Raw genomic sequence first — 26,578 nt, 5'->3', positions numbered from 1 at the left:
CCGTCCCCCACCTAACAAAAAAAACATTTTGGGAGGTGTTTTGGAATAGCACTCAATTATTGAACTACCGTATTTTCCACACTAAAAGGCGCACTGGATTATGAGGCGCAACTTCAATGAATGGCCTATTTTGTCTTTTTTTTCATATATTGGACGCACCGCATTATGACTGTCCCCGTTCTATGTTATGTGTTGTGTTTATTGTTTTAATTTATGTTAACTGCTTTGTTACAGCTGCCGCTGTTGAGAAAGTGCTATATAAATCAGCATGTATTGTATTGTATTATAAAACGCAATATACAATATATCCACTAGATGGAGCTACACTCAAGGAAATGCCAACAGAACACCGCACTACGCTACACCCCGATTTAAAAAGTGACAAGAAGAAATCAGTAAAACATACTTAATAAAGCGACATAGTTCACTTAACCGACAGCAAGTTAGAACATTGACTCGTTCACGTCAAACTCTCTTGCCGCTGCTCTATTTCGGTGTTCAACTGCGGAAAGTTTAAACTCTGCGTTGTAAGTGCGTCTCTGGCAAGGAGCCATTTTGGGGTTGACATATTACCGTAATGACCATACGCAAGGCGCATCGGATTTTAAGGCGGGCTGTGAGCTTTTAAGAAAATAGAAGGTTTGTAAGTGCGCATTTTGGTGCAGAAAATACGACATAAAACAGAGTAAAACCTGTTGGCCAAGGTGGGCTGACCGGAAGGAGTAGCACAATGAACGGAATGGCAGCATTAAATCAGGATGCATAAACGGTCTAATTCTTTACATTCCATTTAACTCTTTGTTTTTAATAAAATGACAACATTATGGAGTGCTATTCTTCCTTATTAAAAAAAAAAATTAAAAAGTGACGCAAAATGTAAAAGTACCATTTCTGGATATGTCCAGCTCCACCAACTGCATGAAGTTGGCCACTTCAGGGGGCAGTCTCTGGATCTCATTGTCGCTCAGGCCCAGTTTCCGGAGGTTCAGTAGTCGGAAGAAAGGCTGCAAAGGATGACACGTGGAATGTCACACATTGGCTCATAAAACACAAAGTTCAGGCAAGAAGAACAATCAAGTAAAAGAAGGGGGGGGAGTAATATTTGTTCAGGATGTACAGTGTGCGTTTCAGGTCATTTCCTGTTCGTTCCTCTTACTGCAGAGTTCCCAACAACAATACAGAGAGAAGCCACAAGTGTTGGGTCCGAACAAGGCGATTTGAAGTTTTTCATCGCTGAAGACCACTTTTGTAATCGTCATTCCCGCAGAGCAAAGCAAAAATATGCCTGTCAGTACACGTTTGTATATGTTGCTGCTCTGTTTATGTGAAAGTAGCAGCGGTTTGAAAATTCATCATGAACTGAACACGATGCATGCCAAATGCGGTTAGCCCATCTATGGCGTTTCGCAGCACGTTTGCATTAAGCTTGCGGACTTTTAGGAGTCGGAATTCTAGGTTTGGCTTGATTATTTTGGTGTTTGAATGTACGTTATTTAGTTGAGTCATCGAGGGGGTAGGTTTTGAACGATATACGGGGCTCATTTGAAATTTTGCTATTTAAGACTCACCGGAGAACAAGAGCGATTTGATATTGTGAATGGAGGTGGCAGGCCTTCGGATGAGAGCGCAGAGGGGAGAAAAGCAGGAGTGCCAAGTGCGGTGACAGGTTTCATTCCGCCCCTCAGCCACCTTGTGCCATCTGTGTGTGTCGTCTGCTGTTTGAATGGACCGACCCCGGCACCCAGGCGAGTGTCGTAGTGTTGTGTGCATACAAGATGACTGAGGGGAGTTAGTGGGAATATTACAACGCATTTCCTAATTCTCAAAATGCGGTTGTGGCTACATTTCCAAACTGACAGGCGGGTGAGGAAATGGCTGAAGGGTGGAAGGCGGAATGTAAGGTGGGGGGTGAGGCCTGAGAAAGACACAGATTGGGTGTCGGCTTATTATTAAGCGCCGGTATCGAGTGGTGGGAAGAGGAAATGGAAGACTGGAGCAGCCAATCAGGCGAAGAGATCGCTACAGTAATGTTCACAACTTTTTTAATTTAAATAGTTTTAAAATGTGATTTTTTTTTCTGGAGCATAGAATATAACGATATTAAACCGGCATTTTATTGACCCGAATGAACCTCAATGTTCCTTTCAAAACCAGCCATCTGGACTCAACCAAATGATCTAATTTGGAAAAAAAAATAAAAACTTTGTATCTGTGCATTCTTCAGCTCTCTTGATATCATCCATTTGTCATTAGGGGCTGTAATAATGCCATGAGCCCACACACACACACACACTCACAAAAAGATGGAAATTAACTGTGAATGAAACACGAAAGGCTTTTGGGAAATAAATTGTGAAAGCGTGAAAACAAAAGTTGAAAAAAAAAACATTTAATATGCCAGCATCCAACTCAAGCAATGCAATATTTTCATTCCTATTTATTTAATTATCGATTGTTTTTTAATCGCTGGTCAGTTGGAAGTTAGTGGTGGGATTTAGCGGACCGCCAACAAAGCCACAGACGCTCCCGGGGGCTCGCTTCGAGCTTCGGACGGCACCGTGTTTGCTGAGTGAGATGGCGCGCCGTTGCGAGTGGTGGCGCTTTTACAACGCGGCTCGTTTGATTAGGGGAGGGGGTGACGACGTGAATCGGGGGAGGAGGAGGTGGTGAGGGGCTTTGAAGTATCAGCAGAGGGGGCAGCGTGCGGTCTTGAAGGCGCCAGTTAGAATAGCAAACGGAGTCTTTTTGAATAAGAATCTTATTCTAATTTGTCAAAATATTACAGCTTTCAAATCAGGAACATCGCATGTCCGCCAGCATTTTTTTTTTGTGTGTTCAAAATCAAATCATCTATAAGATATTTTTTTGTCAACTTACATGAGTAAGTTGATTTTGAATTTGAGTGCTGGGACAAGCTGGCAACCTGTTCGGGGTGTGCCCCGCCTACTGCTGAGAACGGCTCCGGCATTTAGCGGTGTTGAAAAATTCTGAAGTGTTTCCTTGGAATGAGCCCAGCGGGAAATACGGCGCTCGACCCCCCCGCACCTGCATCTGAACTTGGATTCGCAGAGAAAACGAACTGTCAATTCACACAGTGGAATGTTTGTCATATGGCTCCCGAGCGTGCCGGTTTGGAAATCAGCTAACCAGGAAGGAGACCGTGCGCTAACGGCTCGACTGTCTGCTTTGTTCAACAGAGGAGGCAGTGTTCTAGAGAAGAGAATCCGTTAGGCCTTTCACACACACCCAAAAAATGTGAAATCAAAGCCACGGTGAACGAGCCCTCGCAAGGAATTCGACACAAGCACAGCTGCTTCTGCCCAAAATGGCCGACTATTTATTCAATATCAGGCATGGGGTCCAGGTTAGTCTCCTGTTATGATAGAAATGTCTAGCCAATGTCAGTGAAACTGCTGTCATTGGCTAACTTTCTTGGGCGACAAGTTTTATACACCTTTATTTATATAGTGCCGAACAAAAATAAAATTAAAAAATACAGTAATAAAACACAAGACATGGACAGTCATGTTAACCACTATTCCTGAATACGCCTTGTTGTTTGAAGCAGTTCTCGATAAAAGAGGAGAGAATCAAAGTGTCCTTTCACCAGTGGTTCGCAGACGTCATGCTCAAAACGTGCATGACGTCCCGACAAGCCAGCTACAAGCTAGCTTTGAAAGGGCACCGTTCCTGCTTCTGATGGGTGAATTTCCTTCTCAGAGTTGGGCAAAGTATGAACACTGAAATTCTCCCACAAAAATCTGATTCACATTAGTTTATTCGAAAATATATATATACATATACAGTGGTACTTCAATTTACGAACCTCTCTTCATACGGAATTTTTAAGTTACGAAGAGGAAAAGTTTGTCTCTTTTTACGAAAAAAATTTCAAAATACGAAAGGTAAAAATACAGAGTTTCCTGAACGCAACATACTTAAAGCTGCTCTGCCATTGGCTATTACCCAGCATCTTCCTGGCGTCCCATTGGCTAAGAGAGACCGCTACCGTACATGTCTGTGTGTGTCGATAGATAGATATGTGTCGATGTAGCGTCCTAGTCATTGGCCATGAGGCGTTCCGATAGTTTTGCGTAAATGTGGATCACCCAGAAAACGTGTTCACCAGTCGCCCGATCGCTCACTCTGCTGATGTTTGCCTCTGATATTTTCGAAGGATTGTTAATAGCCGACAAAAGCAAACGTCCTCGGACCAGTTGTCCAGTTCAGTTGTCACAGGAACTAAAGAGGGCAAAAAGCGATGATGCAGTTAAGTTAAATGACCGTCATTTTGATTTGTTATTCTTTGTTTTTTACATTATGCACAACACTCTTTAATGTGCCCTAATCGATTTTGTAACATGTATTTGTTACATATTTTGATGCATTTTTTTATGCTTTAGAAAACATTTATGTCTGAATTTTTTGAATTATTTTATGTCTGAATTTGGGGGGGCTTGGAACGGATTAGGGCATTTACATGGAAAACGCGTCTCGACTTTTCTCATGAAGAAATTTCTTCCAGAACCAATTCATTTCATAAGCAGAGGCACCATTGTAGTTTAATTAAATATGCCAGAATTAGCCAGGAGGCTACTACTACTACTACTCAACTGTAGCCCCCAATGATGGCTGTTCTAACCCAAAATGGATGACTAGCAATGCGTCCTTCAGACTCATACATCTTCTTATAAGATACAAACAGCCCTAATGAACCGACTGTGTACTCCATCAAAATGACATCAGCAAACTTCTAAAACCTTCTTTTTTTTGGTTTTATCTCCATATCTCGCATATGACCTGTGGCAGTACAATTCTGATTCAAAGCTTTCCATGGCTCCAAATCCTGGTGTGTGCGCACCCCTCCCCGAACTGTCCATCCAATGCTAACCGCTCCACGGTGATGCAGCCTAGCGACGCACACTGAAAACAACAATGCAGCAGCAGGAGGAGGAGTGGGGAGGTGGGGAGGCGGGGGTGCACATGCTTCTTGAAACAGGACGGGGGACTCCTCACGGGGCTATGACTGACTGGATAACTTTGTCCGAGTGGCCCCTCATTACCGCAGACAATTGCCAAATCCAAGAATGATGCCAGAGATGCACATTGAGAAAACAGAGCAGAGGTCAAAAATAGTTTTCGCGTAGCGATTGCGGGAAGTGTGTTGGAAACCGCACTTGCAATTTTCTCCAGAAATGGCGTGTGAATCCGATGCTTCGCTGAAATGTCGCAGATTTAATTGTCAAAACGTAGCATGTGATGCTCGAGGTCGGAATCGGTCAAGGGATGTGGGAAGGAGACGGTAAAATAAATCTAGGATTTTTTTTGGGGGGGGGGGGGGGTGAACGTGGAGCTTTCGGATGTGATGCAAAGCTCCCAAAACATCCCGAATAAGATGAACAATTTGAAGTGTCGATGGGTTGAACTGGTCAAGAAATATACACCAAAAATGGGTAAAGCATGCAAAACAATTGGGAGTTTTGTGCAAAATTCTTAACGAGCTGAATTAGTTCAGTGGAATGTGTGAGTTTGTAACTCGTCAAAATTATCGGGTGAATTGTAATTTTTCATTTTGGAATATGATTCTCGGTGGTCCTGAAAGAGCTCTGAAGTTGGAACGATTTTGAATCGGTCAAGAAACGTGGAAAGACGAGGCAAAAAAACCAACAACAACAATTAAAATAAAATTAAAATTAAATTAAAATCTCCCACCGTAACCCTTTCATGCACGCTGGAACCTGACACCATGATAAGCCGTCCACCGTTGTCACCGCTGTGCCCGAATGGGTTAATTTGGGAAACTCATGAAAACTTCTCACGTGTCCTGACCCATTTGAAAGTTCTAATAGATCTTTTTTTTTAAATAGGATGAGAAATGTGGAGTGGAGAGACGTGCATAGAATATTGCAATGCAATCAAAGGCATCTTTATTTTTTTTCGCACTTTAAAACAGCTGCAGTTGGAACAAAGCGTTTTAGAAAAATCACGTTTTCAAAGTTTTTGCTCTCCAGCATTCACACAATCCAACCGTTCTACACATGGATGCCACCCTAACCCCCTCCTTTTGCTACTCCTCTCTCCGGATTCCCTCCTTTTTCTTCGGACCGGTGACAAAAGCCAACCCACAGGAGACTGTTGATCTCCCTCGCTGACCACCCCCACCCCCTCATCCCCTTTCTTGACCGTTTGGGCCTATCCGAGGGATTCTTTTATTGTCTCGAAGGGTGCCGCGGAGTGGCAAAAAGGGAGGACTATAAATGGAGGGAGCGGGCACTTAAAAGCAGCAACTGAAGATAGGGGAACAAAGGCAGAGAAGGGCCGAGAAACAAGGGAAGTTTGTTGAGAGAGGTGGATTTAAGAAGAAAGAGTAGACTCCCACGGTTGCACTAGAAGTTAAAAAGAAAAAAAAGACGTCTTCAGTCACTGACCGTTAACTCATTCAGTACCAGCCAATTCTGGACCATGTCTGAAAAGACGTTTAAAAACGTCTTTGGGAGTGAATGAGTTAAACTAAAGTGAACTTTAATTTCCAGTCCGGTCGGGGTAGCGGTGTCATTTAGTCTGGTCTCGTGATTATTTTCCTTCTGAACACTATGCTCTAGTCACACGAGTCAAAAGCGGTACCTTTGGGTGGCCGTTTACAAAACGAGCGTTTGCGTTTCATTTAAGTGGCACTTTCAACCACGTTTGCCTTCATCTGAGTGTCGTCACTCTGATGCCGCGGTGAAAAACTCTACCAAACTCTTGAGAGCCCGACGAAGGCGCTGCCAGCCACTCGGAGGCAGCTCAGTTGAACAGGACGTGGTGAGCTTTGCGCCCGGTTAGGTGAACGAGTCAACACACTTAGGCGCTGGGAGAACAGGACTGCAGCCAGAGGTGGAAGAAAGTCTGAGAGACGTCAAGTCCTGCCCATTGACCGGCGAATGGAATTGTTTGGTCCCAAGTACTTGAGGAAAAACCTGAAGTACGGAAGACGCTCCTATTTTGTGATAGTCTTTCTGCGGATGATACAACTCATCACGGGGGGGTTTGACCACATTTACAGATTTGAATTGGCCGACGGAAAGGCTGGTGTTAGCCACGCCGAGTGTGCTAATATCAGAGCTCCCATCTTGGATGTCTCATTGGCTTTAAGATTCAGTCCAGTCCAAATAGGGGTGGGAGGTGGGAGGTGGGGTGTTACATAGTCCATCCCAAACATGGTGGACTTTTTGTAATAAATAGTAAACAAATAAAATCAATAATGACTTTGTTAGGTAGCGTCAGAGGAGAAACCAGACGGCGTTAGCCATGCTAGTTAGCCATGTTATCTTGGTCAGTATTGAGTCAATCGGACGGATTTATTTCACCAATTGCAGACAGGATTGGGATGTTGTTGGTCTGTTGTGTTTTGGTGATAAATGTTGGTCTATTACAGTTATTTTAACCCTTTCAGTGACAGCGGTTACAACAGTGGACGGCATAACATGCTATAAGGTGAGCGTACTGGGTGTTGGATGCGAAGGAGCCCGGGGAGGATGCCGTGGCATCTCGGCGCATGGTCACACGTTAGATCTGGATTAGTGTGTCAAATACCCACACAGAACCACATTGGAAAATGAGATGGGCCTCTATCGGGAGCCAACAATAAAGACCGCTCAGCCTAACTGAAACTACGGAGGGGGCGTATAATGCTTCTATTACTTGAACAGCGGGGGCCCCATTGCTTTACAAGTCAACATCAACGCGGTTAATGAACAACCAAAGTGACAACAGGAGCCCCCACCCCCACCCCCATCCCACCCACCATCCCCCCGCCAACCCCATTTGCCTCTTGGGAATAGAATAAAAGACAATGCCTCACAGGGATCCAGGACCAAGTGTGCAATACGGAAAGTCCGCTTAACCTGACAGCTGTAGATCTGTGACCAGCGAACAAAGTACCAAGATGTAAATGTAAAGCCTCTCGCACGCTGCTGTCCAAGGAAGATTGAGAGTGAACAGGTGGCGGCAACATTGTGGGCTTAAGAGGCTCAAGAACACACGGTGAAAGAGTACAAGCATGTACAAGGCCAGAATGAGCATCTCATAAGTCTCATTTTGATGATGCTTTCTGAGCAAAATAAAGTTCAAAATAACTGTTGCGTTACTCCTAAAAATGTCGGCGGTTACTGGCCATTGTGAAATTTTAGGAAACTTTACAGGTGAACATCATTTGACCTTCTGTAAAATTTTAAATGCCCATTTTCAACATTTTCTAAACATGCAGTTCTCTAACAAGGAGGTATACTGCAACTTTTAAGACTCGGGGTGCGCGGTTCGCGCCACGTACACGATATCAATTTGGATACCGTAATTATGATGCGTCATATGAAACATATCCCGCCTGGTTATGCTCTCTGACACAGCAAAGTGATTTTGTGATTTTCCGCCGTTGTGCTATAAATATACCAGTTAATCCGCCGGCGTTGCCGTAACAGGGGGCTAATCGCTGCTTTGGTGATTCAACACTGCCGGCACTGCCACTTTATGGACGTCGCGTCCCCCCAAAAAAAAAAAAAAGTTGGTCAGCGTTGCAGATTTGCTAACCAAATGACATTCAAAGCAGCTGGAAGGACTTTGAACTATGCCCCGCCACGGGTGCTCCATTCCCACTCCAACCCCGCTGCAGGTTGCTGCATTCATCTTACAGCAGGTCACATTTCACCTGACGAGCGCAATTGGAAGGCTTATGCAAGACGATCAATAACGTATGACTGGCTGCTTTTACAAGAGACGGGGCCACATAAAATAATATGGCGGGCCAAATCTGGTCCCCGGGCCTTAAGTTTGACACCTGTGCAGGTTGTGATTTCAAACACGGCCAGCTTCAAAAGCCCCAAACCACCATTCATTCGCCACAAAAACGACATGGCGACCACTCATGACGCCAAACACAAGTTCCTCACTGGTGTATGTTTGTGCGCGCCCAAGCCGCTTTGGCGCAATGGCCTCATTGTTCAGGCAGCGGCGTATACACATCACTGAATCATCTTTTCCAGTAAACGGCCCCCCTTTTCCACAAGCGATTCCATTTACATATCTCACAATCTTTCCATTGTGAGAAAAAAAAAGTTAAGAGTCTCTTATCTGAAGGCGCGTGTCCACCGAGCGGCACACTTGAGCGCAGCAAGCCGTGACGCGGCTTTGGAAAGGTAATCCCGGAATTGTTGTCTCTTGACAGGCTGAGCGGACGCATTTTTGAAGAGTCACACAATCGCTCTTCCCGCACTTATCGCGACTAAAACATACAAAGGGGCGAATTTTGCATGTGATGACGTTAGGGTCCCCAATGAACAACGGCTCACTTATTTAAACTCATTCAGTACCAGCGAATTCTGGACCAAGTCTGAAAAGACGTTTAAAAACGTCTTTGGGAGTGAACGAGTTAACAATTGGAAACGGCACGTTCATGCATTTCATGGATGTTATGCCCTGCACGTGCCTCAGTGTGCGCGTGTGTGTTTGTGGTTCGCCAACAGGGAATGTGCAATCATGGCTAAGTTCAAGTGTATGAGAGGTGGAGTGTGTATGGGAGGGTGTGGAGGGAGGGGCGGCGGTGTCAGGCGGTGTCAGGACAAACTCCTGGACATTCCAGGCATTCCTTTGTCAAGCGCTGCAGTGCAAACAGAATCATGCTGAGCTAATTACACCGGGAACAAATATATAGCCAGCAACGGGCGCTCTTGGAATTACCATGTTTGTTATGATTCTTCTGAATCAGCATTTTTTGTTTTTTGAGGGAATCACAGCAAACCTAACAAAACTCACTCCAAATAGATGTATCGTAATGAAAATGCTTAGTCGACAGATTCCAAACAGATAACCACTCAAAACTCGCCCACCAGTACTGCCTGGGAAGTAAAAATAATAATAAAATAAAATCTGTATGGATCTGCCCCCCCCCCCCTCCGACAAAACTTTCAGTTGTTGACATAAAATTTGGTGGACGTTTATCACAACATCCACGCATGAAAAGACTCAAGAAGCCATTCCTGAAATGAAACAGGAAGTCGTCCATTTTGGTTTGATGCGGCCATTTTGGAGGAATTTCATGAGAAAATTGCATGGAAATTTGAGTGGGGGGAAAAAAAAATTATCTGCACGCCAGACAAGTATCACCCATTGGCATGAAATTAGGTGGGCATATTGATCCTAACAGGTCGCATGAAAAGACTCAAGAAGCCATTTCTGAAATGAAACAGGAAGTCTTCCATTTTGGTTTGATGCAGCCATTTTGGAGGAATTTCATGAGAAAGTCACATGGAAATTTCAGGGGTGGGGGTGGGCAAAAATAAAATCTGCACACCGGACAAGTATCACCCATTGGCATGACATTAGGTGGACATATTGATCCTAACAGGTCGCATGAAAAAGTCTCAGGAAGCCATTTCTGAATTTAAACAGGAAGTCGTCTATTTTGGATCTATTTTGATGATGAAATGGGCCTGGAAATGTCCCGGAATTTTTTTCCAGACACGAAATTGAATGGACATTTCTACTGTAACAGAACCAAAAAAATAACTCAAGGCACCACTGTATTGTATGTTTTGTGTTGTTGTTTTTTTTTTGTCATGCAGGACTTAATACTGTATTGTTGTGCAACACTTGGCTGACCTCACACAAATACGAAGGGAGGAAACATCACTTGAACGGTGCTGAGTGGGCGAGACATGAGCACAATGAAGCTTCGCGGAGCAATTTTTGGACTTTCAGCGAGGGGCCGTCGGGAGCGACGTCAACACTTGTATCGGTCGACGGGTTTTGTCTGGGACTGGGTCGAAGTGTTAGAGCGACCTCATCGCTTGCAATAGGAGAGACGAGGGGCTCCTATGAATTGGCCGTTACCGCTTTGTTACGCGTGGCCCATGTCAGTGTGACAGACAAAAGCGTGAGAGAGTCGCGCTTTGCGGCCCCCTCTGCGAGAGCCTTGTTTTGCGTTGACCTCTCACAAACTCTCACTGTCTCACACACAGACAAATAGTCAGTCATCAGCAACTCTGGTTATGTGGCAAACACATACACTTTCCCATTCACGCCCTCTCACACATACTCACTCACCCATATTATTTTTAAAGTTTCATATACTCTGTTCCACTGAGTGGTTGTTACAAATTCCATTTGATTTAAAAGCTAGCTTGATGGAACAGGCCAGATCTGGCTTCCGGGTCTTGACTTAAACATATATGCTAACATAATATTTGGCTAGCACTTCGTTCACTTCCTACCACTGTGTCGCCCTATCATGCAACAAAGGCAGAAAAATTGTAAAAAAAAAAAAAAAAAAAGTAAACAGGGGATGTGGTGGTATCAGTCACAACGCAAATAGTTATTCGAATGAGTGTGATGGCTACATTTTCAACATGATAGCTTTTTCAGTTTATAGAACACGTGCTCTCATGTAGAACACAGACAGAGAAACAAGAACTTTGTTGTCAGTGTAACATGAAGAACGTCACAACTACATATTCTAATTATTTTGTGCTTCCAGAAGGCTAAAAAAAAAAAACTGTGCCTGCGAGTTTTGTTATTTTGTCAGTCTCAATGTGTTGCTGCACCGATTGTGCTCAACTTTCCGTTACTGGGTTATAAAACGTGTGCGGTGATGTCGTCGACTCCGCTGCGAGTGTAGCAGAACCACTACTCTGCTTTGTTCGCATTACTCGTTGAGCCTTGAACAAAAACAAAAACATTTTAATGTTTCATCAATAGCATCATGAGGGCTTGGGGTTTGAAGTTAAAAAAAAAACAACATACATGATGTTTCCCCCCCATTGTTTTCCATCAATGTACACTAAAATGCAAAAAACTAAACAAAACAAAAAACGGTTTCACAAAACACAGGGCATTCCACGACTGTCTCGATTATTCCCGCTTCCTGTCGGCTGGGACACTCCAGACACGAAAGGAACCAACACAAGAAACGCGAATGTCAACAAATCAACGTGGCCAAAGCCTGGACGCTGACAGCTCTACTTGAACCGTGTGTGTGTGTGCGGCAGCCTCACAACAAAACAAAGACCGGGCGGCGAGCGACAATGAATAGAATAAGGTTCTATTGGCTGCAATATGAAATTCTAGCCCAAATACAACGGAATAATCCGTCTCGACGCCGTTTCCACAAATTAGCCTAGCGTACCAAAAGACTCAGCGCATCCCAGCTACTGAAGACATCCAACTCGTGACTTCCCGACTCAGTCCAAATATTTGACTGATAAACACAGGTGACTTCGGAAGAGACAGGCTGTAAAAATAAAGTACACACTGCGAAGAGACTTGATCAGCCGGTCATTCGTAAACCGTTGAGTCACATGTCGGTTGGGGCTTCCGTGCGTCTGTGTGCGCTGGATGCCTGCAGCCGAGAAAACCGGCATCCCGAAGACGCTTGCAAACAGCCGCCGTCGCTACCACCGCAGCCATTAATTATTCACCGGAGCTTTGCTTCCGTGTTTACATTTGTCGCTGGCTACCGGGTGAGTGCCTGGGAGGACAGATGGCTGGCTGGCTGGGTGTGTTGCTGGATTATACTAGTTTAGGATTTTAGATTAGTTTTAGTTTTTTTTCCATTTTAACCCCGAGATTTAGATTTTTTATTTTTGGGGGGGGGGGGGGGGGGGTGGATTTGATAGTTTCTTTTTTATTTTATTATTTAATTTGTATTTTAATAGTTTTATTATTTTCATACTAAGTTTTGTCACACTTATATTAACAGTTCATTTAGGACAGCAAATTTTTGGCACTGGATTTTGCACAGTAATTTATGGACGGTAATCCCTCACCACTTTTTTTGCGGCTACTGCGCTTCGCGGGTTTTGAGAAAATACCGGTACTGCATTTGTTAATCTTTTTTAAATAAATCAAAAAATAAAAATGAAAAATAAATACAGCCATATTGGCCGCCATATTGTGGAGAGAGCCATTGTTGATGCGCGAGAGAGAAAGTTTTCCTTGGAGGCCGCGTGATTGGTTCCCCGTGTGACACTAGTGAATTTATCCCCCGTGAGCTGATTGGCGGTTGGCAGCCTTCACCCGGACGGTGAGCTTTATTTTGAAGGTTTCCCGACCCGGTCAGCTGGGTTTTTTTTTTTAATAAGTCACAAGGAAGCAGTGACCACTCAAACGAAGACTAAAGTGACAGCCGAAACGGTCAGCACGGTCCGGATTTTTTTCTTCACTAAAAAAGGACAACTCTAATGAACGGCAGGGCCACCAAATCGTTACTCACGGTGGCCTGACAAAAGTTTTATGAAGGACCCTGCCATTGGTGTGTTGGATGAAGGTTGACGCAACAGCGCTGCAAAAGAAATTTTAAAAAATCCCCTAAAGGGATGAATCAGTAGCAGTCTTTAAAAGAATAATCAACTCATGGCTGGTACCATGAACTAAACTGAGGCTCAGAGGGGATCGAGCCTTTTCTGTTGCTGGTCCATCTCTCTGGAATGACCTCCCACTGAACATTCGGCAAGCCTCCTCGCTGCCCATCTTTAAATCCCTCCTCAAAACTCACTTGTATTCTTTGGCGTTTGACTCAGCATGACTTAAATTTGCTATTGGTTTTACTGCTTGGTGCTTTCTACCGCCTTATTACTTATTACTTATTACTGATTCATCTTACTGTTTATTGTATATGTTAAATCGCTCCATGTACAGCACTTTGTATGCAGCGATGGCTGTTTGAAAGTGCTCTATAAATACTGTTGACTTGACTTGACTTGACTTGGATGATCCGATCACCAGCTCCCCAAAGGACTTCAGGATCAGTTGTAGCTCACTTCCGAGATCACCTCCTCTACTATTGAAAAGACCCCCTGCCTTCCTCCCCAAGCCTCCTCCTGCTGTTAATCCCCCTTTAGGAATAAATTATAGCCCAACTAGCACCACCTCCACAAATTTGCTCTCACACTCACACACACACACACGCACACACACATGCACACACACACCAGATCAGGGCGTGGAGTGTGAGGCTAGGACAGTGGCAGGCAGGATGTGGGACCAGCTGGTCGTCAGCTCAGACAAAAGAACATGCTGAATGCGCTCAGATCTCTCACATGGCCGCTCTGGATCTCTCTCCGTCTCTCGGCGGCCTGCACGAGCGGCGCAGGAACAACATTTAAAGAGTCGACATTCCTCAATGACTCAAACGATATGGGATTTTCTATCCGGGACAGAGGCGTGTGGAGTTTCCACACGGATTGTAATATAAAGAACATTGCAGAGTTGACTCCAAGCAGGTTGCGGTTTTTGACATTTGAAACGTCATCTCATCCGTTTCGCTTTAAAAGCAAAATATCAGCAAACGTATGATAAGACTGTTGACATTTTGATGACAGTCGGGCATCCCATTCCACGTCCATGAGCAACAATATCAAACTTAATAATCATCCCTTCGGATAAAGCAGGCACATCAAAGACCCAACGGTAGGCCGCTTGGTCCCGTGTAACAACTTTGTGTTCAAAGTTTCAGAGCTTTTAAGGCGGCCATTAGTGTGCCTGCAAGGGTAATAACAGCGGGAGAAACAAGCAGAGAACCTGTTCAGCAGAATCTATTGGGGACACACCCATCCCGACAATAGAGAAACCTAAAAAACAACGCCCGTGACCGCACATGCTCCTCCTGTACATCCGTACGTCTCATCGACTTGGCTTCTGCTTTACTCTTTTGAAAAGAAACGGTAATGTGTTACCACTCCAAGACGGTATCAGCAAGCACGGCTTTAGTCAGCGCAGAGTCCGACTTGAGCTGTCATATTTGAGATGATGAGTGGGGTGTCGGGGGAGGCGGGGGGGGGGGGGGGGGGGGGGGGTTAGTGGTGAATGGACTTCTTTGTAACCTGTCATAAGACCGGAGAATAAGATAACTCCCGCTTCCTCAACGGGGTCTATGAGTGGTTTGTTTACAGGCCGGCTTTAATGCTCAGGTTGGATAAAACTGCCAGAATTGGACGCCCTACTTTTTAAGAATCAATTCTTCTACTGATCATCGCGTTGATTTTAATTAATTGTATCAAAATTGATTTGGCAATATTAAACAACAATACAAAATTCAAAAGTATGAATGCGAGGTGCCGGGATTCTTTTGATTCTCTTGGTGTTGCCATCCTGATGTCTGACACTGTAGTACCTGTGACAGAATGAATGTGCCTTTCAAAACCCGGTGAGTGACATGGGAGTCAACAAGTGTAGGGTTGGCTATTGTCTTGAATTTTCCTCAACTTTCCAGGCCCCTTTTTCCAAACCAGAATGGTTAACTTCCTGTTCAAGTTTCCAAACTTTAAATGCCTACTTTAACGCCTGTTTAAAAAAAAAATGTTTGTGGCATGATTAGAGCAAAGGCATAATCTAGGATTGTCTAGGGAGTTCAGTGGAGTTGAATGAGTGCAAAACTTAAGCAATTGTGCGGATGTCTAAATCTCCATCTGTTCAATTCGTTAAAGCGCAAACAATAAGAAGGCGCTAATTCGACACTGCAAGACTAGCACATTGGTCATGAGTAATTAACATTGGCTTGCCTTGCCTACCTATGCTCCTGGCAAACCTTGGGGTAGGTTTAGCACATTAAAATGAGTCACTTTACACAAATACGCCTGTAAACAAAGCCTCTTTCACGCTGCTCCAAAACAACTTTTTTGTACACTTGTCTCATGTTTTAAACGGTCGGTTGGTGACAAATTTGTCATTCATCCCATTCATGAAACTGACCACAGATCAGTCCAGGGACTTTTGCCAGTTCTACACTATTCCAGACCAACTTTTTGTGAACTTTTGTAATGTTTCAAACAGTAGTTATGGACGCTTAAGCTATTCATCCATTTCAATTAGTAAAATAACGACTTTTACACTGTTCCAGACTAGCTTTTAGTTAATTTTTTTCATGTTTCAACTAGTCGAAAGAGATGTTTTTCATCCCATTCATGGAGGCCTTCAATGTACTTTTAGCCTGCTACAACGCCCATAAGTGACATTTTTGCTGTATGTTTGGCTTAACCAGCAGATAAACTAACTTGTGTGTGATGATACCTGATGCTCGCCACAAACTTTTTCAGCCTGCGTCCAAGAAAAAAAAGGCTTACCTTGGGGAGTTCCTTGAGTTGGTTGGCATCCAGCAGGAGCTCTTCCAAGCTACGGCTGTATCGGAACACCTCGTCGGGGACCGCCTGCAGGTTGCAGTGCTGCTTGTCCACCGACTCGACGTGGCGGTTGCATCGCCACAGCGGGATACACTTGAGCATGTCGGGGAGGGAGGAAGGGAGGGGGGTCCCCCGGGTGGATGTCACTGGAGGCTCCGCATCGGAGGGCGATGCGTGCTTAGGCGGCTGAATGGAGGATGGTTAGCAGGGGTTGCTTCGTTCTCAAACCAGCAGGCCGAAATCCAATTAAAAAATAATCCCCCGGCCAATGTCAGGAGAAATATTGTCGTTGTCCCTCTGGGGTTTTTATATGAACAGAATATAAAAAGACAAATCTGGTCTCACTTGAGTCGGACTGTTTCCCACGAAGTTAGCTACCACCGCCACCATCCTGGTGTCTCAGCACTGAAAATAAAACGCTTGTCAGGCGGCGTCGAGAGAGGCACCACCACCGGAGAGGCGGGGGTGGTGACCGTGTGGAGCGGAATGATCAGGAGACGTTCATCGCGGTGTCCATGGGGATACTTAGTCGCTCCTCGCCGGTGTGTGTTGTTAACGAGCTAGTTACGGCTAGCCTCCATCGGCTAGCGTCTATTGTGCCTAGCCAGTATCCGCCGTTAGCTTCCACAAGTACCGCAGAGGATGTGTGGGGAAAACACCGCGGACTTCCGTGTAAAAAATAAAAATACCACAGCAGGATAAAAGTGAACGTGTGGAGTTCTTAGGGGGCGAAACGCTCCACAGTGAGGGTATAAGCTTCTCACCAGACACGGGCGCGCGGCGCTTCCCTGCCACTGTTGAGCTCGAGCCAGGCTGGTTTGGCATAGGGGGGCTGGGCTAGGTTTGCGGCCATAGGACCGTCGCGTTCCGGCCCCCCTGACGCGCTGTTGTCGCTGGATCCTAGATATGTGGCGCCATCTGTATGGCCAAACGCTGAACTTCATCGTACTCAAAATAGTAAATGACATGAGAATTATAATATACCGGTATATATATATATATACTAATGTATATTTAGTTTTTAATATTTAAATTTGTAGATTTTTCATCAGTATTTTTGTTTACTCATCTCACACTGGCTGTCCATTTTTTAACTCATACTTATGCATTCCTTGAATAAATTCTGTTAAAGCAAAGCCATATTGCATCTACACTGGTCAACAAATGTTTACATAAAACTTATAACCTGATGTGGTAGAAAGAAAACATTTTTTAAAGTGTAGAAATGCAATTGGGGACACAGATGATCACTAATATACTCAGATGAGCAGTGGAAGGGTATCACAAAAGTTGTGGACAAATAACCTTTAATTGTAAAAACAAAGTGTTTACATGGTCCAATGATTTCATTTTTTATAAAAATGTCAATGAGCCCCCCCCCAAAAAAAACAAAACAAAATGAATATATTTGTTTGTTTAATTGAGTCTGGGTTACAAAAATGTGAAACTTGCACCACGGAGGAGTCTTTACAGCTAACAAAGCCAAACAAACTCCCAATGGGGCCTCATTAATTAACAGCTATTCTTCCAAAAAAAAAAAAAGCAAAACAAAAAGAGACATAGCCAGTAAGGGGAATGAGGGGTACGAGTGTGGAAGTGGTTCACGCGGACAGATCGCTGCTGTTGAAGCGGTCTTGGTCATAGACCTCGGCGACCACCTTGCGCCCGCCGAACCAGCGGTCGTTGAGTGCCTGGATGGCTTTGTTCATCTCCGATGCCATGGAGAACTCCACAAAAATCTTGACGATGATGTCGGCGTCCTCCTCCTCCCCCTGCTTCTCCTGGTAGATGATGACGCGGTTGACCGAGCCGAACTTGCCGCACTCTTCCGTCACTTCGCCTTCCAGGGCGTCGTCTATGTCCTCAGGGCCAACCATGTTGCGCAGGACCATTACTGTGGACTGTAATTTGGAGGGGGGGGGGGGGGGGGGGAGAGAAATCAAGAAATAAAACACAGTTGAGAGGATTTATTTCATTTAAATTATTTTTTTTTTAATTACTTAATTTGAGACAAACTAGAGAATGCAATATATGTATTAATGGCATGTGAAGTGATCATTAATTGGATTGTTGAAATATGACTAGTTGGAATGGTTTGAATATATTTTTTACTTGTTTATTTTTCATTTCACATTTGTAGTTTGGGCTAATATTTTACATTTGTTTTGCAACATTTTACCACACTAATCTTGTATTTTGCTAATTTCTATTATCTACAAATTATCTTATTTAACACTAATATGTATATTTTGATCAAAATTCTCTTTAACACACACTCCATTGTGAAATAGACGTCTACTTTTTTTAACATTATTTTGTCCCGTCATATCTAACATTTTTAGTTTTAGTTTAATATTTTACATTATATTCTCACTTTCCTTTGTAGGTGTGTCATCGATTTTTGTCCTTTTGTGCCATAAATTTTGGTGTTTCTTTTTGTCTATTTTTGCATGATTGGACAGTTTGTTCTTTCAATTTGATGATTTTTCAAATATATTTATTTTACATTGATTTGTTTATGCACTTATTTTAAATAACTTTTTAAATATATACTTTTAAATATTTTTTTAGTCCAACATTTCTTGTAGCTTTTTTTGGGGTCAAACATTTTATTATTTAAATTGTATGTTCTTTACACCTTTGTATCTTTCATCTCAACTTCTTTTTTTTTTTTTTAATTCAACCTGAAATTCAGTTTTTGCTATTCATCCTTTGGCTGCGAGTTAAACGGCGGTGTTTTGTTACCTCTGACTTTCGAAGCAGCTTCTGCATGACCATGTGTCTGGCACTGCTGCCCGAGATGCTCATGTGCTCCTGGTCGCTCAGCATCTCCTGGCCCGTGCCGTCCTGGAGCGCCTCCTCTTTCTCCTCCTTCTTCTCCTGCAGCTGGCCGGCGGCGGCTGCCGCCGCCAGCACCTGACTGGAGAGGACGGGTGGCGACGCTAGCACAGGGTTCACCAGGCCCACCTGGGGGAGCACTGGGATGGGGGGACGCACAGGAGTCACCCCTGCAAGGGAAGCGCCAGAAGGAAAATAGGTAGCTTCAATGTTTTGTTGATGAGATTTGGTCGGTATTTTGGTCATATAAAGTCCAATCAAGTCTAATTCTATAACCATTAGCTATTATGATACTTCAAATATTTTACCGTACAGTCAATTACTTATCCACACACTTTCTGTGTTCAATTTTTTTAAATGTGTTTTTCTGATATTTTTGCTTTTAACCATTTGCGAATTTTGGTCTAATAATTGACACGCAAATGGAAGTGAAGTTGGCACCAAACGAAAAACTTAGCTACCCCCCCACCTCCCTCTTTAGTTCTTCAAATCATTTAAAATCAACTTCACTGTCAGTAATTATAGAAAGCTATTTTTTTCATGTCTTTACATTTAAATGGCTATCAATGTATTGTTGTCAACACGTTTCATTGTTGTCAATGCACGTTCGTTTAATCTTAGCTACTTTTCAATGAATTCCAACAAAGCTTCATGATACTTGCAATTTAAGCCCCAGAGTTTCGAAGACCGCAGACGCGTACAATCGACGCCCTCACCTGTGATGACGCCGGGCGCCTGCGCGGCCATAACGGCCTGCGGTATTCCCATCTGCTGACTAAGAAGCTGGGGCGCAGCTAACGCCCCCAGGACTGACGCGCCAGCTACGGCCTCCTTGAGAGAGGGGGTGCCCGAGACATTAGGTAAGGGAAACACACAAGAACACAGCACAGAGGCAGCACAGTCAACAATCAACACAGTGTGACCACATGGAAAGCTCAGCGCCCCATGACAGGAAGGCGGGCTTCATCTTCGAAATTATTCAAGGGACTATAAGAAATTCTGCTTAATCAAAAGTAACTCGTGCTTACTATGAGAAGACTCTTAGCGCGCACGCCCTAAGCGTGAATGGAGGAGCGTCGTCACACTACTCAAAGAACGGGGAACAATGATTCAATCGTTCCTTTTGAATGCACAGTGTCCCACAGCGAGTCACACCTCTTGGCAGCCGCGTTTAAAAAAAACGAACCCGATTGTTGGTTTTTATGATTGTTTTTTTTTCCATTTCAAAATCAGCCTCTGCTGCTTGTTTATTGAGGCACCACCACAAGGGGTCAGCCAACCACCAGTGGGCAACGTATGGTTAAGTCATCATGAAGTCAGCCAAGTGATATTTTTCATTTGATCATTTATTTTAAACAGATACTTTGTTGAAAAGTTTCATGTGTTAAAAATATGCTTTCACTAGACTGAAACAGGTCATGCTTTGGCATCAACCTTACACCAAGGAACTACACTGAAGTCAGTTGAGGAGCTTCATGTACTGCTTTGCCATCTATTTGCGATTCAATGGTCCTGCCGTTAGTTTTTTTTAAAATTTGCGATTGCATTTTTTAAATTCTTGAAACAAAATTAGAGTCACACCCAATTTCATATTTAGAATTTTCACTCAATCCCTATCCGCCACAAATAACTTTGGGAACACTGTACCATATTCAAAACGGACCCGGACTAAAACTGGCCTTCTCCCAGTCACCTCAAATCAAAGCAAAATGGCCATCAGTTATTTTTATATTTACCTGGAAGGCCATTAAATCCCTTTGGAAGGGATTCATACTTGCCTGGGCCGTAATCTTGGCAGTGGCCGCCGCTGCAGCCACTGCCGCCGCCGGTGGCAGACCACCGGGGGTGGTGGGGGTAAGCATGGGCATGGGTGGGGTGACCGCCTTGCCCACCCGCAGGTACTGACCCCCCAGGTCAAAGAGATTCATTGAAGACACGGCGTCCACGGCCGACTGAGGCTTTTCATACTCTGCAAGTCAACATATTGTAGTTAGAAGGCAAGGAGGGCGGGGATACGGACCGACGCCCCCCGCAACCCAGCTCCCGGCTCACCAATGAAGCCGAAGCCTCTGTGCCGTCCGGAGGTGGGGTCACGGGCTAACGTACACGATTTGATCCTCCCGAAAGCCTCAAAGACACTTTTGATGTCGTCGTCCGACAGGTCGGGGTGCACCGAGGCCACATAGATGCGATTAAAAGCACGCGCTTCCTCTGCCAGCTGGTCAATGATGGGTTGCGCCTGACCGATGTTACTTGGCCGCCCAACCTATAGCACAGATCATACCAGCAGGGCTACTTAACAGGGGAAGGGTTGCTATGGGGAAACCGAGGGCATACTCCGAATCCCTGATCTCAATTCACTGCAGCTGGCTCATCTGGCACTCCATCTTGTGGAATGCGCTTGTCTCCAAGTCCACTACAATGGCACCTTGACTTATACGTTTGTCGCCATGAATATTTTACATGTTTTAACAAAAGAACAGCACTCTAGTGTGTAAAAATAAGAACATGAAGATTGTTTTAGACATTGGAATTACTGTGTGCATGGGGGCGGGCAGTCATAACTGGACTTGTAATCAGTGGTGTGAGATATGGATCAAAATCTGGACCCGTGTAATCATAAATATAGAGAAAGGAGAGTGACAGACAGTCGGACTCTAGTTGTATGTGTGCCTTTAAAGGGTCTGGGAGAGTGAGTGACATCATGGACATGGCCAGTTAGTCTGGATGCAAGCCTGTCGACTGGAGGTCATTGTGAGTGTATTCATTTTCTCTTTGTGTGCTTAACTGTGTGTCCTGTACAGTGAACAGTTGAAACTGCAATTGTGGCTCTTTTTTTACTTGAGCAACATCTTGAAAAAGTCTGAAATGAGGGAATTCATAAGTCAAGGTACCACTGTACTTTCATCCTTAAATCAGGGGTGGTGATTCTTTAGTCTGTTTTTTTGTTGGGTACGACGAAATGTGTGAAAAAAATACGACGCACCGTGAAGAACCTTTTAAGGATTTTCATTTTCCATTTAATTTTTAGTTTTTTTTTTTTTGGGTTGTTCTGAGAACGGCACGACGGGTCGAATCAAATGCTTTTGTAGTTTCCCCACCCCTGCCTTCAAAGCTCTTCACTTGAAATAACTCAAGATAATTGTTAAACTACATTTTAATACTCTCTGAATAACTACACTCTCTGTCTCTGTCCTGTCTTCTTTTTATTAAGTATCACGAACATCTAGACGGGACTGGGATCTGTACTACAGATGGGGCGGCCAAGCAACACCAACCAGGCGCAGCCCATCATCGGCACAACGTAGCAACAGAGCGATGCAGCGCGCCGCTGGGAAACGCACTGTGAGTGGTCACGAGGAACACGCCTTGATACAAGTGTGGAAGCAACACATTCGACACACAACACACACACATATCACACAGCCACGCACCTGGAAGTCAAAGACAGACAAGGCAAAAGACAAGAATTAGTGTTTTTTTGTTGAGATGACGACAGCATTTTTTTTTCAAAGAGCTATTCGATAAATAAGAAATACACTTTGCTTTATTCAAAATGACATTGTACAGTGGAACCTCATTTTTCCACCTCGTAAAATTTAGAGAGCCGCATTTTCGGTACACTCCACAAATTGTCCGGTAACTGTATATTTACTAAGTAGAGTGCCATTGTATTTGACAGTACAGACAAAAAAAAGCTACATTTTGCCTATTAGAACTGCTTGTTTTTATACATTTAATCGAGTACATTTGTAATTAATCATATTTGTTTTGTTTCCTGAATTTAACAGGACTGTTAATAGTTACCTTGTGCATACTGTCACAGTGGCTTATAACAATATCTAACTGAAAATAAAGGTTTATGACCAACATTTGGGCCAACGACGACTATGAAAAACTTCTGTGAACAAAAGACTTGGATCTTTAGTCCCGGCTGCTGTGGCACTTTGGTTAAGAAATGGGAACTGGAACGGGCTCGGACTTTGGAGGTTCCACTGCATTTGACTCGACTTACCATTAGCATGAAAAGAGTCCAGACTGCTCACCTTAATGTTGCGCCCACCCAACATGACGGAATTCATCTGCTCCAGAGCCAGCTGGGCAGCCTCTGGCACGTCGTACTCCACAAAGGCAAAACCCTGCGCGGTCCACCAGAAGCAACATGAAAACCGACCACACTCTTTTTTTTTTTATTCCCCTCTGTGATTTTGTTTTTGTGAGCAAGACTCACAAAAACTCACTAACCTTGTGCTTCATTGTCACCGAGTCCCAAGACATGTCAATGCTCTTGATGGGGCCGAAAGGAGCAAAGGCCTGTCTGATGGTGTCCTCACCAAGCTCATAGTAAATGGAGCCCACGTACACCCGGCACATGATGGCGAGAGCACGCTGCCGCTGAGCTGCCACCTGCCGACCAGGAAAAAAAGACCACGCGTTAGTACTGGAACCAAAAGGGACAAGGGGAAGAATATGCACACGCACACACAAACGGGAAATAATAAATGTGTATTTTTCTACTGTGCTTTGGTTTCCCAAAAGTAGCCTGAGGCCAATTCAAAGTTAGGGTAGAGGGGGGCGGGCGGTCCGAAGATAATGAGATACGGTAATCGAAAAAGGACAAACCGTAGTGGAAGACGTCTTATTATGTACATATACAAGAGTTATCAAATGACTTATGGAGGCAGAGAAAATATTGAAGTGATTGACATGCACAGCCCTCACAAACATTTGGCTTCAGAAACTGACCTGTAGTCCAGGGATGCAAGTAAGGTTCAAAAACAAAAAACAAAACAAAAACCCCTATCGTGGACTTCATATGAAATCCAAACAAAATCTTGAGGAAAGCATTAATTTAAAAACTAAGAATCTATCGTGTTTTCCATCACCCAGGAAACAAGAGCTTAAGACGTGCCTTCTGGCTCTCGTTGACATCCCGCGAACGGGACAACGGCTAACCATCTGTTATCCCATGCGAGGATGGTGATAGAAACCGCTTCTAGACCTTTGAAAGCAAAAGATCTTTAGCTTTCGTTCCAAAAGCTAAAAACGGAAAAGCCCCACCGTGACTTCACTTAGCAGTTATGGAAGTGTCTCTCAAAGCTTTTGTCAATTCACTTACGGCAGCTACACTAGAAGGACGCTAACAAAATAGTCATTCTTTGCTCAGATATATGCAGGGATTGATGCCAAATCAACAGTCCTTTTTTTTTCCATTGGGAATGCGCACAGAAAAAAATTTAATAATCTATTGACCGATTGTAAAGGTGAGAGAGGATCTCCAAAGCCCATAGTCACTGCTGCCATCTGAAAGACAGTAAAGACGAAAAAGGTGCTGAAAAGTAGGTTAGATATCCCTTAGCTTTTTTTGATTGTTCTTTTAACTTTTCAACAAAAAAAAAAAAAAAAAAAAAAAGTTAAACCTAGACAGACAAATGTTCTTGTGCCTAATCTATGAGCAGACTCTTCCACAAAACAATATACAGTTTGGCGACTTGCCTCCTCCATTTTAAATGACAAAAATCAGCACAATTAGCAAACAAGCTTCCTTTGAGCAGAACACAGTAAACACTTTAAAAACCAACGCCTTCATGGGGACTCCCGCCACCTGAAAAAGAACACAAAAGGCAAAAAGCAGGAAACGCTCTACACATGCGTTTGTTTTCACTGCATGGTGGAGAAGAGGGGGGAAAAGCATCCGAATTTGGTCTTTATTTAATTATTGAAACAAGAGATAGTCGAATAAGAGAAACCGGCTAATAATTTAGAGCCAGCGCAGCCGATATCTTTTTTTGTCATCGAGGAAATACGTAACGCGCAAAGAAATAAAATGTACATCTCACCTGCAGATTAGTGAGTTGCTGTTGCTGATGGGCAATGGTCTGCTTCACCAACACACTCTTAATGCTCTGCTCCATGGCATACTTCTTTGCCTATCGCACGGGAATAAAATGAAAGTCAAACCCTCCAAATCTTTCATTTTAAAATGATTGGTCAAAATAAGGGTAGCTCAATTCATTTTTTTACCCGCTGCAGCGCCTCCTGCTGCTCCGGGGTGAGCGGCGGCAGGCCAAGCTTAGAGCCTGTGCCCTGTCCATTCTCCATCGTCATAACGTCACCTCCCTGAAATTTAAAATTTAAAGAAATTTAAATAAATAAAATGACAAAAGAACTTGATGCTAAACATATTTTTCAGATGATTTGAAAATATTTACTACATATTTTTATTGTGGGGGTGTATTTTAAAAATACATATTCAACTGGAACCTGATTAAAATCAAGTAGAGCTTTTTTTTAAAAATAATTACACTCAATATTTAATTAGCAAAAATCAAGTTTAAATAAAAACAAATCCGGTTTTTTTGCCTCTTTACCATTATATTTATTCCTGACCACACATTTTCAAAACTTACGCAGTGTTGGTTCACTCATCTTTTGAACATTTACTGCTGAGGTGCATGTGGACATTTTTAAGTCAAACAATGGGTGTACACGATTAACGGATTATCAAAAATGATCAAATTGATAATCGATTAGTTGTCAAATAGCAGATTATCTGTTACATCTCTAGTCTCGTTTAAAATTAATGTATTTTACTTTATGCACAGGTGCCTAAATCTGTACACTGTATGGATTGCTAAATTTGGCCTGAACGATAAATGCAACTTAACGAGGCGTTTGTAAGCATCGACAGGAAATTAATGAGGATTTGTTAGAATTGTGGCCTTACCTACCAAACCCGCCTAGCGTTGGCTCCACCAAACTGAGGAAGAAAAGCCCCGAGGGGTTTGGGGGTGATGGGGGAAGCTTCAACGACTCAATAAATTCTAAAAGGGCGAGGGGTTAAAAAAATAGACAACAGAAATGAAGAAAGCGGCGCCTCGTCGAAATTACTACCCAGAAATAAAATGTAGTGTGCGTCAACGTTAGCGCGGTGCTAACGCTGGTCTTCATTCAAAGCATGGAATACAAAATGGCCAAAATGCTCACACTTAGCTGAACGATACTCAGTCCAAGATCGATGAGGATGTTAAACAATGTGCACAAACTGTTAATATGACGTAAAACCGATAAAAAGGCAAGCACAACATTTAGGCCCCGATTCGGCTGGCTCCGAATCTTAGCTGATTAGCAACCGCTAGCAATTCATTACAATGGCGCGCAAAGCAAAGCGCATTTCTTGCACGCCTTAAAAACACAGAAGCTCTACAAATACAACAACTCGACAATAAGAGAGTATTCGCACTTGTTAAACGACGTCCGCTTGAGTAGAAATGTGATTAACAGACGACGTTTGTCGACGACAAAGAATTACCGCAGTCTCCGTGACCGCCATGAAGCACACCTCCCTGGAGATGGAGAGGCCCTCGCTCAGGAACGATCGCGAGACTTGGTGTAGTTGCGATACAATCTCGCGATAGGATAGATCTAGTGACGTAAACGAGAGAAAGTCGTGCGGAGCGACACGCGCACACAAAAATTGAATTTATTAAACATATGACACACAAAACACATCTTTGACTTTCTTTCTTCCTCCCTGTTTTTACTCTCTGCACTTCAACCTTTTCCTTGCTGACTCTTTCCTTTGTTGCTGT

General features: G+C 43.7%; 2 protein-coding genes and 1 long non-coding RNA gene across 29 annotated transcripts in view; all 3 read right to left on the bottom strand.

Moving 5' to 3' along the window:
* Positions 1–16,989, bottom strand: part of scrib (scribble planar cell polarity protein) — a 54,198-nt gene extending 37,209 nt beyond the window's left edge. For 13 of the 18 annotated variants that reach the window (XM_052053782.1, XM_052053788.1, XM_052053792.1 and 10 more), the window contains exons 1-2: positions 16,092–16,988; positions 887–1,004 (exon numbers count right to left, since the gene is read on the bottom strand). In XM_052053782.1, coding sequence (XP_051909742.1) covers positions 887–1,004; positions 16,092–16,250 — 277 coding nt within the window. In that variant the 5' untranslated portion in view covers positions 16,251–16,988. Of the gene's footprint in view, positions 1–886; positions 1,005–16,091 lie in introns of all 18 variants that reach the window. The other 5 variants (XM_052053802.1, XM_052053786.1, XM_052053791.1 and 2 more) reach the window with 2 other exon arrangements.
* On the bottom strand, positions 12,630–14,514 carry LOC127592865 (uncharacterized). The gene is made up of 2 exons (XR_007960234.1): positions 13,736–14,514; positions 12,630–13,387 (listed from the first exon to the last, which is right to left on the bottom strand). It is a non-coding gene; the product is annotated as an uncharacterized LOC127592865 (long non-coding RNA).
* A 449-nt stretch (positions 16,990–17,438) lies between the features above and the next one.
* On the bottom strand, positions 17,439–26,439 carry LOC127592847 (poly(U)-binding-splicing factor PUF60-like). 10 transcript variants are annotated; one of them, XM_052053845.1, is made up of 12 exons: positions 26,299–26,439; positions 25,714–25,810; positions 25,011–25,106; positions 24,827–24,916; positions 24,240–24,290; positions 23,232–23,393; positions 23,033–23,125; positions 21,039–21,252; positions 20,723–20,955; positions 19,703–19,817; positions 18,894–19,156; positions 17,439–18,049 (listed from the first exon to the last, which is right to left on the bottom strand). In XM_052053845.1, the coding sequence occupies exons 3-12, from the start codon at positions 25,092–25,094 to the stop codon at positions 17,750–17,752; spliced, it is 1,605 nt and encodes a 534-aa protein (XP_051909805.1). In that variant the 5' UTR covers positions 25,095–25,106; positions 25,714–25,810; positions 26,299–26,439; the 3' UTR covers positions 17,439–17,749. The 10 variants fall into 10 exon arrangements, with proteins under 10 accessions (XP_051909805.1, XP_051909809.1, XP_051909814.1 ...); XM_052053849.1 differs by having other exon boundaries at positions 25,718–25,810; XM_052053854.1 differs by having other exon boundaries at positions 23,899–24,290; positions 26,230–26,374.
* Positions 26,440–26,578: the final 139 nt, after the last annotated feature.

The sequence above is a fragment of the Hippocampus zosterae genome, chromosome 20 (assembly GCF_025434085.1).
Source record: "Hippocampus zosterae strain Florida chromosome 20, ASM2543408v3, whole genome shotgun sequence".
Taxonomy (NCBI): Eukaryota; Metazoa; Chordata; class Actinopteri; order Syngnathiformes; family Syngnathidae; genus Hippocampus; species Hippocampus zosterae.
This window is presented reverse-complemented; position numbering and strand designations above follow the sequence as displayed.